Source organism: Toxotes jaculatrix, chromosome 5, assembly GCF_017976425.1.
Source record: "Toxotes jaculatrix isolate fToxJac2 chromosome 5, fToxJac2.pri, whole genome shotgun sequence".
NCBI lineage: Eukaryota > Metazoa > Chordata > Actinopteri > Toxotidae > Toxotes > Toxotes jaculatrix.
Genome location: NC_054398.1, coordinates 7,873,426 through 7,887,520, shown reverse-complemented (window position 1 = coordinate 7,887,520; position 14,095 = coordinate 7,873,426). Strand labels below are relative to the sequence as shown.

The 14,095-nt window shown below is 41.6% G+C and overlaps 1 protein-coding gene across 3 annotated transcripts in view; it reads right to left on the bottom strand.

Annotated features, from left to right (window-relative positions):
- Positions 1-14,095, bottom strand: part of tspan9a (tetraspanin 9a) — a 153,992-nt gene that overhangs the window by 60,991 nt on the left and 78,906 nt on the right. For 2 of the 3 annotated variants that reach the window (XM_041038697.1, XM_041038698.1), the window contains one exon: positions 4,158-4,237. In XM_041038697.1, coding sequence (XP_040894631.1) covers positions 4,158-4,220 — 63 coding nt within the window. In that variant the 5' untranslated portion in view covers positions 4,221-4,237. Of the gene's footprint in view, positions 1-4,157; positions 5,121-14,095 lie in introns of those variants that run through there. The other variant, XM_041038695.1, reaches the window with a different exon arrangement.

The window sequence follows — 14,095 nt, the reverse complement described above, 5'->3', positions numbered from 1 at the left end:
CAACCCTCATCTATTTCCCTGTGCCGCAATCCTTGTTTCACCTGGCAGTGACTGATGGAGTTCAGCTGTGCCTCTTGTGAGAAAGAAGAAGGAGGAAAGAAAAAAAGTTTGTTACAATACCCGCTCTCTTGAGCCATAAAAGATGACTGAACTTTTCATGTGGTGATATAGAGAATGAGAAACAGGCAAATTGCTTCAGCACCTTAGATCGAAATCCCAGGAGGAAAGGGACAGCTTGTGTGAAACGCTTTATGGAATTTCATTCAACCAGACGCAGACGTCTCACACACACTCATGCACGCACACTTCTTACAAACCAGCTTGAGTCTGTCAATAACTCCTCTCTTTGTAGCATCGGAGTGTGGGTACATTTGAAACCTTAAATGTCAAATTCGGTGATTAAATCGATAGGAAAACTAATCTTCTGTTGCCTTGGACCAAGTGGTTTATAAATCCTGCAGCAATCCCCTAAGTAAGCACAGAATTTCATGAATGCTAAACACATTTGGTTTTCTCTCCTCTAACAAAGGAGCGGCTTTGATACCACCACCCCTCTTGTGCTTGTAGGACAAGACTGCTGAGCTGACACTTTTCCTTTATGAATATGAATATCAGATGAGGCTGTGGCTTTTGATATGGCATGATAATGGCACAGCTGGGATGGGCCTGTTTAGCTACTGTACAACCTATCTCCAACAAAGAAAATGAGAAAATGTGTGTAATGTTACTTGCAATTTGGCAGAATAAATCCTTGTGTTGTATTTTCAAGCCTTTCTTTCTTTTTTTTTTTTTTAACTTTTCAAAGTAAGTGTTCAGTATCACTGGGCAAGATAAATAAGTACAGCAGTGGACAATAAATTGAATCTAGAATGAAAGAGATTAACAGAGGAGGCTGCAAGGAAAGGACACACCGCAGTGTAAGAGGCTAAAATCCTTGCTTCCAGCAAGAACACCAACACTGATATGCTCCCAAGGCTGACACTGCACAGGACTTAACATCAATCACCCTATCAGGCTGGTCAAACAGTCACCGAGTGTGTGTGTGTGTGTGTGTTTGTGTGTGAGCACAGCAGATCCCCCTCCCTACTAAAGCACACACTTTGTAGCACATTGTCACAACACAAAGGCCATTTGCTTTGAGGACTGCTGGCTTTGGCGTAGAGCTGTCCGAAGGAGCCGTGCTCTCAATCCTTAACCGCAGCACCCAATGCCCTAATCTGCCTGAGACTCCCCCTGCAGCTCAGATTCTTCTAATCCCTTATAAGAAAGAGGAGCCAGATGGTCATGAACAACTGCTGGGGGGGCCTGAGTTAGAGCGCATGTATGGAGATGCCTGGAGTGCCTGCCGCTGTTTACCTTGTGCTTCAAGTTACCGCTGTAAGCCCTGTGCAGCGGATGGTGTGTGGGTGGTGAGTGTACTTCCAAGGATGGCTCTTATGTGTATGTATGTATGACAAGTGCGCTCACGCATTTGTGCGCAGTCAGAAAGAAGAGACCCCTGCTGTACCTGGCGTCTGGTTACGATGGCGAACCATTCCCCCCCGTCTTGAGATGAGATGTCAGAGCTTCAGAGGCAAACCTCACTACCGGCTGCAGTAACCCTGTGATTCCTGGAGTGTCAGAGGTAGAGCTTTGCAGTCCCAGGGGTGTCAAGATGCAACATGCCTGTCACCCTACCTACATCTGTCTCAGGTACCCTCTCCCGACCCCTCACCGATTCTTTAATCCTAGCTCTAACCTCTGACTGGGCGTGCTGCTGCCCCAGAATCCAGCATGCCATTCACTCAGCTGCCAATGAGCCCCAAGCTGTCACATTCTGATGGACTGAGATCCACCAGCCACATGCTGCATCAAAACCCTCACATCACCCCACTCTCTTCCCATGGGACACTGATTAAACTGTTATTAAAATGATCCAGTGCTGGAAAGAAAACAAGAGTATCAATCTGCGAGAACAGAAGGGAATATGCATGGTGGGTGTTCATTAAGTGAACATTACCAGAGTAAAAATTCAATTACTGCACAGCAGGGGATGCGCTGCGCTGGGGTAAGTCCATTGCCACTCTAAGTCCCCGTGTCCCTACGCATACACGCAAACTACACATGTTCACAGAAACGACGACAGAGACAGGGTCCTCAAAACTCACACTAAAAGGAGAGCTTCTGCATACTCTCAGGATGGCTGTGATGCATGTCCATAGAGGCCAACAAGCTAGACTCCACATGAATCGGAGGCCACCAGCCCTGAAATCCAAAGCCTCTTTTCCACCTCCTTGTTAGTGGTGTGCAGAAGCCGGCTATTAGTGGTGGGGTTTTGCCACTGAAAAGAGTTAAACACAAATTGAGGCTGGAAAGAACCTGGCAAATATACGCCTTCACACAAATCCCCCTGTGGCTGCCCCTCAAGATGGTAGCGGATAATAATGACCCCATGACCTCTGCTAAAGATTGACCTATACCAGTGCACTGAGGCAGCTTCTGATCTATTAAATGAGCCAAGCTGCCTGGAACTGAAGTACAGGTAACTGATGGTGTCACTCTGCTAATGTAGAGTCTAATAAGACGTTGATCTATCATGTTTTTGCTGACTATTTTGTTGGTTGTGCTACAAAAATAGCCCATTTCATCTGTTTAAATTATGCTTTCAATAAGGGAAAACATGCATTTTGTTGGGAGCGAGTAACCGCTGATTGATCATCTGGCCCACAATCGATATTGGAAACTGTATAAAATTTCCATCCCTAATTCAAACAGTAGTGATGTCAAGGCCTGAACACTGGCTTGCACTCTACACATACTGACCGAGTTCAAAAGGGGTGCTAAGTCAATGTCTACATTAATGAATCTAATATCAGCTAAACTTTTCTGACCCTTTTCATTCCCTTAAACAAACATTTACATCAAGGAGAGGCACACAGCAGAGCCCCTGAGCCATTTCTATGTCTTTTCCAATCACTCTCACTCTTGCCTCTGTGGACTGAGTAATGATATGAGGATGATATTGAAATACTGCCCTGAAGCAGCAGAGACGTTCCTCTGCTTCTGGCCTGAGTTTGGCCTCGAGCAAGGCTGCCCATTTTTCATGTATGGAGGCGGACGATAAGATAGATCTTGCTTTGTGTGGCGCATGTGTACGTGTGCGTGTCTTGAATGCCGGGCCAGTTCACAGTTGGGCTCCAGCTAATGCCCACTCTGTTGCCTCCAATGTGGCCCAGTTAGCAGGGCTCACAACCCAGTGACACGGTGGACCATGGTTGGTAGAGTCCCCGGTGTTGGGATGGTTTTACGCTTCACGCTTCACTGCATCCACACAAAAGATTTGGCCCCATAACCCATAAGCCCTATAATCCATCCCGTAAACATTCAAGGGATACCCACTTTTACAAAAAATGCCCATGCATGGGTACCAATCAGACCCTGCCGCAAGCTGGCCAGGTTTCTCTGGGTGACATCCACTATTACACTAGGATTCTTTATTATTATGACTGTAATTACTACTGAGATTATACCATCAAATACAGAGAATAACAACAATTACAGCTATTCTGGACTTTGGTTTATACACATAGTATATAAACATTTCATTAAAAGAGTGACTAATAAAATGAAGCACACAAATCAGATCGATTCCTCCAGAATCACCTGACTCTTGCTGACAACCTCAGCTCATATCCCCTCGGAGCATATTGTGTTGCTCATCAATGTAACTGCACTGTGGAGGCATATTCTGTTTCACTTGCATACCAAAAGCAGCATTTCAACTTCATGTTCACTGTAAATCATATAACCATCTGAATGAGTGACCCTAATGAACCCATGTCCTCTTTACCTCCACAATCCGACCCCCTCCCCACCACCACCACCCCAACCCCAAACCCCACCAATCACATACAAAAGGAGACCTGGTGCAATGCCACTGACTCTGTCATGACATCCAGGAATAGCAACATGCACAGAGAGGAACAGGCATAAACACCCTGATGTAATAATTAGAAACGCATGATTGCACTGACAACCATCACTTTGCCATGTTTCCTGATTAACATTTTAAAAAACTTATGACACACTGAACCTTCACACTGGCTATAATAACATCAACTAAATAAAAGTGAACACGTATGAAGAACAAAACATTAACAAAATAATGAGCCACTTACCCAGAAGATGAGATTGAAGATGAACATCATATACTTCAAGCAGCAGAGGCAGCCTCTTGCCATGTTGCACTTCTTGAATTCTAAAAGGAAGACAAAGGATAAATCCAGGTAAAAGACTACGTATTTGCTGCCTTTGGGTGAGCTGTGCTTGTTGTTGGACTTGTCTCCTGCGCTGGCGTCAGTTGCCGCTCCAGCCTGCCCCTGCTGTGCGTTTTTGCGCGGCCCCGTGGAGCCGTAGAAAGCACCGGCAGTGAACCCGCGGCCGCCAAACGGGCGGCCAGACGTGGAGGCTTGAGCAAAATCGGAGTCTCGGCTATCTACTGAGGGGCTACGGTGAATGGCTGACTCCTCACTGCTGGACTTCTCCATGCTCTAGGGCTGAAGCTGCTGATGAAGGGCTCCCTGACGCACAGTCTACCATAGTCTCAGAGATGACAGGACAGAATAGCTCGCCCCCCAAATCTCCACTGCTTCACACTTTGAAGCAAAAAAAAAAAAAGATAAAAGCCTCACAGACACGCAACTACATCCACTTCAAGGCGCACAAATTGGATCAGAAAGTCTCCAATAGAGAAGTGAGTAGAGCTGCACTGCTCAGGCTCCTCTGCCAGACTTAACTGTCTTCTGCTTGCAGCTGCCGTCTTGCTGTGATAGTCCTGAAGTAGCTGTGCAGAAGGGTCCTGTGAGGAGCATTACCCTCGCCTTAAGAAAGGACTGTCTTTCCAGGAAGAAGTTACAGCACTCCCTCTATCCCCTCATGAAATATCACTCTCCTCCTGTGCTGCTTATTGCTGTGCTGCTGCTCCAGTGGGAGTGAGACCCCAGTGATTCTCAGCTGCTCCACTTCCACGTTCTATTGCTGACCTGGTAACTTTTCTCCCCTCCTCACTCTGCTCTCCTCTTTCCACTGCTCTGCTTCTTCTCTGTCCTCCTCTCCTCAACGTGCTCTGATGCGCTCTGTCTTCCCTTGCTCACTCTCTCTCTCTTCCTCTCTTTCTCTCTGTCTTTCTGAGTGTACCTGTCTTCTCTAGTGTACCATTCTGTGCTCAGCGGCTCAGTCCTCCGCACTGCCTGTGCTCTGCTCTCCCAATAGCAGTGCTCTGGCTGATGTGCTATTATCGGCAGACGCAACTAACAGGCATTCCCTATCTCCCAACAAGAGCACTGCCCTCCTCCCCCAACTCTCTCTCTCTCTCTCTCCCTCTCTCTCCCCCAGCCCCTCCCCACTGCTGAGCAGACAGCCAATGCAGCAGCTGCAGCCAGTCCTGAGCTCCTCCTCTCCACTCCCTGTGTCTTTAATAAGCCCATCACCGTGTTTGCTTTGACTATACATGTTCAGCAATTTCATCTCTGCTGTCAGGGGAATTGAGAGGCAAGAGATCAGTTCAACAAAATAAAACAAACAAACAAAAAAAAGAATGAAGTGTCAAGGTAATTGTAGATAAGTAATGACTTGTGTGAGGAGGAGCAGGAAAAGTGTGTGTGTGAGAGATTGTGTGAAATTGCTGGCAGGGTCCTTTGAATGCAAAGAGCTTTGACTGACTTCTCAGACTGTTTTAATTTGTCGTCTGTAATTTCATTGGTGAATGTTGCCATAAATAAACTATTTCTATAGGATCTACAGAATAGCTATTAACATATGTGTATCTCTATCTATTGATCGATCTATCTATCTCTAGGTATAGGTATAGATATAGATAAATACACACACACACACACACACACAATGTATACATACAAATAAAACAGTCTAATATACACAAACATGAACACACACATATATATGACATATATGTGAGGTGATATATACTGAGTTGCAGGTTGGTCACCCTGTTGCTCTGTGTTATTCATCTCTGTACTGCCCACCTGCATGTAAGAGGACCCAATTGACTGGCAGTGTCCAGGCTTTGGAATTATGGCACCATCTGAAGCATGGAAAGAGGATAGTGGCTTTAAGATGCTGAACACTCTCCAATGCAAAGCCAGGGTCAAACGCTGAATAGCCCTGCTGATTCACACACCAAGCGGACAAGATATTATAGAGCTCTGATTTTAAATTTATCTAGCTCCCCAAGCTACATAGCTACACATGCATAACATTAGAGAACAAAGGCTTAATAGTACAGGATGCTCAAAGTTGTGACTGTGAGGGTGGCAACTAATATAAATAAAACAGGATAGCTACTGCCACATTCAAGTTGTATCTTTCTGTTTGAGTGTGCCAGAGCTTAATTTTACCCTCATCAGACTGTAATAATTGGAATAACAGCACAAATACTCTTACTGACTCGCAGCATCAACTTTTATTTTCCAGTATTGTCCAGCTAAAACATGTCTACCACTACACTGCACACTGTCCTGCTGTGGTAATGGTCTTCTGTCAGCTGAGTGCCGGTGATGGCTCAGCCTCGAGACAGATGGAGGGAGAGATTCAACTGAATGGTCTTAAAGGTAAATCCAGTAATACCCAATTGACATAGACAACCTAATCCAACCCTCTTGTGTTTGACCATTGTAGAGTAAAAATCAATCCTGAGGAGGCACATGTATTGTGGTGGGAAATGCACAGAAATGACCAGCCAGTGGTTGAGATTGTAGTATGAGGTACTGAAGTATAATAAAACATTACAGAATATTGCAAATCTTTTCATATGAAACCATATTTGCAACTGAGTCCAACAGTGTTCATTTAATTGAACTGTTCCACATTTTAGAAAATATGTTTATTGTCTTCCTTACTGAGAAGATTGACACCACTCTCATGTCTCTATTGTAAATATAAGGCTACACCCAGCACCCAGCGTTAGCTTAGCTTAGCATAAAGACTGGAAACAGAGGGAAACAGCTGGTCTCATCAAAGATATCAAAATCATGTATCGAGCTTTAGAGGAGCTGGTAGCTCGATTTTATTACCTTTACACAGAGCCAGTTTATCTGATTCCGTTGTGTCCAGTCTTTATGCTAAGCTAAGCAAAACAGCTGCTGCGTGTTGCCTTGCATACAGACATCAGAGTGGTACCAACATCAGCAAGAAAGGAATAAATGTATTTTCCAAAACATCAAAATATTGCTTTAAGTGAACCATGGACAAAATTTATTTTATTGTGTTACAAAGAGAACCTAGAACCTAAGTGTTACCAACAATGAAAGGTGCTGGTTATGAGTAAGAACTACAAATGGTAAAATACATCTCTCACAAAGTTTCATAGTAAGTACAGTCTTGCAGTTGTCAGGAGAAAAATGCATTTTTCTACATTTTTGGCTTTTCAAGAACTAATAAAAAGTGTGTCTTCATCTTGACCATGCATTTTCTGAGGTTTCTATGTGGCTTTGAAAAGCTTTTATAAATAGAAAGATTAGAGCATATTCAAAATCTCACACATTGAAGGAGACCTTGATCTGACACCAGAATTTTAGCAGTTCATTTAGTTTAACCTAATATGTTATCTGTAAAAGACAGAGACTCCACATGATTAAAGCCCATAGGTAGACATGTCACATGGTGAAAATACCTGCTCAAGAGGTACAAGCGACAAGGTTTCCCTATCAGATCTTTTGCATACAGGTGCAGAGCTGCAGCCTGTCAGAATCCAGGTGCTTTCCGTCTGGTGGGCTTTCAGGCCCTTAACTCCAAATTCAATACCATCTACATCAGTGCTGCTCTCTCGAAGAGTTGCACACATTTATCAGAGCTCAGTGGGGCTCTTAGTGTGCATGTTACTGATTCCTCAAGTAGCCTGAAGGACACATCCAAGCCCATTCCCTCCTGAGCCACGCACAGATCCACCCATCGACATCTATCCAAAGCAATGGTGCTCTGTGCTGCTGCATTATAGTTTGAGGGGGTAAAGAAAGAGAGAAAGAGAAAGAGAGACAAAGCGAGACTCTGGAGAAATGGACGGCTGTGACACAGAGGAGTTGAGGCTTGCAGAGAAGATGAAAAAATATGTGGAGCAGCAAAAAAGCAGACCAGAGCAGAGAGCCTGCGCTTGTGTGAGGGGATGAGTGAAATGAGATTGTATTCAAACATTCTCACTGATGTTGAGTAAATCTGGCAGCTTCTTTAACATACGTGTGTTGCAAAGACAGCAAACACATGACTGAGGAGACTGGAGTCCAGAAGGAGCCCACTTTCACAAAAGGTAATGGGAAGCAAACACTTAACCATGAACCTGTGTCAGAGAACCATGAAAAAATAATGACAGATGAGTGGTGCCAAGAGTGTGTGTCAAAAAGGTTCTCCACTAAAGAAGAGGCTAAGATTAGTAGTAAAAGAAATATTAGCGTACTGGGAGAAATATGCAACTAGTATTTAAGAACATTATTCTATGTGTACCAGATAACAAAGATATTCCATCCTGCAAACAGCAGGGGGTAAAGTTGAATTCATTAAAAGTCTTTGGTTGTCTAATTAAATAATAAAATACCTGTGCAATGAAATCCTTCATTAGAAACACAGATTTAAATTAAATGGAATAACTACAGTATCAATATTCCTGCATGTTAAAATCTGTCCTTTAGCTAAATTTTAACAGTAAAATTTTACTAATTCCATTTTTTTGTGCCTACAAATAAGAGCTAAACTTTAAATGTGTTACGGATGATTATGTTTCTTTGTCGTGATGGCAGCAGGAGATGTGTTTTATAATTCATCAGGACTAGATAAAAAATGTTACTTTACACACCATCAGTAGTAACCTGCAATATTAACAGTCATGTCTCTGTTGTTTGGGTTGCATTACACATCAGGGATTTAAAAAAGAGGGTTTTTTTTTAGGGAAACTAAATAGACTGCACTTGATAAATAAACCTCATAACATGCTGGTTCAGTATGTAATGGAGACAAGAATGATTTTGGAAGAAAAAGCTATAGAAAATATTCTAACAAAGGAAAGAACAAAATTTTGAGGAGAACTGTGTAAAGGTACTTTATCATTTCAAGCCTTGCATAATATTCCCTATAATATCCCAACACATTACAAAGAATGTGGCAGGGTTAAGCAGCTTTACAGTGACCTAAATCTATTTTAAATTATTTCATTTACAGTAACTTGTGGTTTTAATTTCTGTTCATACCTCATGTCTTCATCCAACTGTACCTTCTCCTTTATCATCATACATCATTTCTGTTGCAGCTAGTCAACAACATGATTTATGGTAGTTTTCAGAAAGTACTTTCTGAATGCATAGTAAGTATATCAGGTTAATTATATGGGGACTGTTGTGAATTGTACCATTTATTTATGTATGTATGCAATAATCTTAATATTTTACTGCAGTTTGCCAGCTCAGTATGTGCAGAGGTTCATCGAAAATGGAGCTGAATGCTGTCAGAGAAATATTATAAGGCTATTCCAGTCATTTACCTTCATAAAGCTGGGGGACAGATTAAAAAGAGGGATGGTCAAAACCAAAATAAAATTGAAACGGTGGTCAAAAAAATCCTGCCTTTTACTTCCTCGTACGGGCTAAGCTTCAGAAACACATAATCCTACATTTCCCATAATCCAGTTCAGAGATATCATTGCAACGTGATATCCAGCACATTAACAGCTCATTCCTTTGTAGACAGCACTATAACTACATAATACACAAGCTGTACTCTGTCAGCCTTAGCCAGAGGAAGGTTCAGCTTCTGTGTACAACAGAAGAAGATAGAAGGACAGAATATGAATGGGGAGCGCTAAAAAAAAATGAAGCCCACTTATATTATATAGTGCTTTGTATTATGAGCTGAAAAATCCTTTTGATAAAGTGTGTTCTTGGTGCACTTCATCTGTGAGGCCTGGGAAAAAATGACAGAGTAGTTTGTGTGCATGAAAGCAGACTTTGCTTGTGAGACTGTTTTTTTTTTGATACCATAACATAATATATAACTGTGTCTTGTAAGACTCTGTGTGTGTTTTTGTGTGTGTCTTTTTGAAGGTGTTAGTTTTTGGTCATTATTTCAGAAGTTTGTTTTGGAAGACATTATTCCTTGAAGCTTGCTGCTCTAAAGTGAATATTATTTTCTGATGGTTGCTCTGGCTCTGTTTACTTGCAATAATCTTTTGTCATCATTTTTGACATTTTATAGATTGCATGACTAATTATTCAATTAATCAAAGCGTAACTGATGGAGTCATCTATCATGAAAACATTAAATGCAGCCCTGCTCATCTGTGAAGCGCACCAAAATGTCACTGGATAAAAGCCCATGATAGACTTCAAAACACATGAGATAATTACACATGGACATTTGAGATGAGGGAGTGCTCCACTTATGAAAATGTGTAAATTTTGATCTAAGGTGTTTTGGCCACTATGACAGAGAAATGACAAAAATATTTTCTGGACTGTTGATAAAATAAAGTTCAAATCTTCGGTGTTTTGCTGGCTGATTAAGAGTCTGTGACCTGAGTCAGTTTGTTTTTAGTACAAGACAGATTCAATCGAGCTTTCTTTTAAATTTGATATAAAAAAAAAGTTGTTTTCATTCAATCACCTTCCAGGCTCCAAACTCTTCCATGGTGCCTCTAAGAGGAATTAAAATGAAGGCCCGCTATTTTTAGCCAAATTAATGAGCAGAATCATGTCTTTCATGACGAAAATGTCGGTATTTTTACTTTTTTAATGCCTTTGATATCCTGCCACTGAATGTCTCTAATTTAGTGACTGGAATTGAATCATGACAATCAAATCCACAGTCACAAGGTCATCTCACACATGACAGCATGACACCAAAAATAAAACGCTTGCTCCATTAAAGTGTCATTCGAGCAAACTCTAAAGTGGCAATCTCGAAAATATTTTATTTAAATAAATTAAGTCACTGTCTGTCACTGAATGAAGTAACGCAGTGGTGATTGAGTCTATGGCCCAAATATTAATAAATTTGCAGCATGACAAACTGGATGCCTGTGGTGACATTCCCAGAAAAAATGCTGTATTAAGTCACTGCTACTGAAAACCGAGTATTTCCTATTGCTGCATCTTCATGTTAGAAGCACTTAATTGGAGTTGGCTTATTTTAAATAATCACAGGAAATACAATGTGTTTGTAAGTGAGCTTAGCACTTACAAACACATTGTAAGCATTTACCGCTATTGTTCATCAAAAAAAGCATCTATAAAACAAGGGAATGGTCATTCTTGGGGCATTCTTGGACAGTCTGCGATATTATAGGGAGAAATGGAATAAGAAGGAGCAGCTACAGTGAGCTGTTAGATGAAGAGCTGCAGGCGACAGGCCGCACACCTCCAACTTCTCAGCGAGGTAACCAACCATTTTCAGAAAACGATAGTATGTGAAAGAGTAACTTATCCTCTGTGACTGCAGCCTTTAAACATGTAACAAAAACAAAATCAATGTCTACTAGGTAATTAAAGGCTAATTTGTCTTTGCTCATATTACAAAAGGAATTAGTGCTGCATACCTTTTACCCATCTGAAACCATGTAAGACATGCAGACGTACAGCGTATGACATGCAACAGCACATGATACTGGTGTGCATGTATGATCAAGGCCTGAGCATAAGGAGTGGATTAAAACTACAAAGGGTTTTTCCTCCCACACAATATGTCACTTGGATCCTCGGAACATTTGGCTAAGTCTGTTGCTGTGGACACAAACAGACACCACAGACAACGTGACATGTCCAATGTCGACCATATACTTTGAGGACCTTGAACAACACAAGGACAAACTAAAGAAACAAGAGGAAGAGGACATCTCTGCACTGACTTCTGTTCAGAGAATATGCCACGATGTGAGAATGTGCTAACAAGCTATGAATTCTGATGTCTGCCTTGTCTCCCAAATCAAATTAAAATCAGATGTCAATCTGGTTTGATATTTATGGTTCTATCTTGCCCTTTTATGATACTCTGAATATTATCCGCTGAGAGGAGGTTGGCCAGACGTGCCGCCATTCTTCAGTCATTCTTGGGTGATTTGCAACCAAAAAGTCAATAAAGGTGTCTGGAAAGGGTGTTAATTAGGAATTTATGACATCACGCTCCCCTGAAGATCCAACTGTGATAGCATGTCAGGGCTCCAGATAATGGCACTAAAGCTGGAAAGGATCAAGCACTGATCCTCAAAGTCAAATGCTCTAAACACTGGCCACATTTGGGAGTATCAAGCTGGCGCTGACTGACCATTTACAAAGCCAGATACCGTTCCGTCAGACTATTTCATGTGCCTGCACAAACTCGCCATACAGTTCTGTATTTGTTTATTTGTCCTCTCAAGTGGGAAAACCTCTGACACTCACACTGTGAGAAAGGAACTGACTGCTGAAAACCGGAGACCAATGTTTGTGGCTCTTGCCAGGATTTCAGCAAAAAACGCAGCAGTTATGAGATATCCATAAACCTACAGACAGACACAGAGGTGCACACAGGGCGCCCACACACACACACTCTCACTCCAATATAAAATTAAATACACATAAAGCCCCAAAAGCCCCAGCAACCAGTCCTGCAGCCAAGCCTCAATCTAAACTTAATTCCTGGAGGCACGTCCATCAAAGCTGTGGGAGATAAGGTAGGACGCAAGAGACAGGCAGGGTTTTACAAGTAAAGTAAGTATACTCCAACTACATGATACTACATTAGCATTTAGATCAGAAAGTGTCTCTTGCCATTGAAATGCAGTGTAGTATCACAGTGCAGTAAAGTCCAGTTCAATAAAGGCCGTGGCAGAGGGGTCAAATGCCTGTGATGTCTGTAGCAGTACGATATATGAATCCCAGAATAGCCTCGCAGATAAATCAGGAGTGACAGTGTTCTGATAATGTTGATCAAAGGAGTGGAACAGCTAAGTCCACCCATGTCCTAAGCTTTATGTAATATTTACGAGAACCATAACTGTGTGAAAAAGATGGAACGTCAGCAATATGAATCATATCCAGTGCACTGGAAATGTGCAGAACGACTCACTGAATTCAGGGCTTGGTTATCGATTTCCTGGTTGTGAGTTAATTAAAGTTGACTAGAGGGTGTTTGGAAACTATGCTGAATTTCTTCAGTGCTAGAGTTGAGATGGCGCAGTCCAGATTTTTCAAATATTGTAGAACAGTAACAATTTTTCCAATAAACTTCTAAAGCACTTATACAGATAAAGAGGCTGCTACATTTACTCATATATACATTTAAGCAGCAAACTGTGATTAAGAGCTTTTATTTTAGTTTTTGGTTTATGCAAATTAAGACTGTGCTGCATAACAGAAAAGAGTCAGTTTCTTTCAGTTTGATTATTGCATAGGTAATTCTGAATACGTTTTCTATATAATGATATCCGAGTCCTTTAATACACTTAAATGTTGATTAAATAGCCTATATATCTGACACACTGAAATAAAACAGATGTAGACTACCTAATCTCACATGCCCCCTTTTTTTATGAGATTTGTCGTGGTTCCAAAATATAAACTTTATAAGCTTAAATTATTGATATGATATAAATGAAAGCTCAGATGGGAAAATGCCACCTCAACAGTCAAGAGATTGATTAGAAAGAAGACATCTCACTCTGTTGGATTTGTTGGAGATAAAGTGGATGTTTTTCATTCACAAACTATCTTTGACAAGTACTCGCAGAGGTGTAGAAAGAGCTTACAAACTGACAACAGCCATGCTTAATTTAGGCCCGTCAAAAACGTACTCACAGAATTAACATTAATTAGTGACAGCCAACGAAGTTTGCCATTTTAACAGGCAAAATCAATGAACAGCACTGGCTAAAAAAATGAGAAGCTGCTAGCTGAATGTTTAGCTTAAGTGAATCTGTATTTTTTTGACCTAAGTGTCTGAGAAGTGTCTGAGTCACTCACCGCTGCACCCTAAAAATAATAGTTCACATTCACACACTTTAATTTTCACAGGCTTATGCAGCAGGATGCTGCACTATAGAGCCCGGGTGTCTTAAAGAAGAGGAGCTGCAATAGAAGCAGGC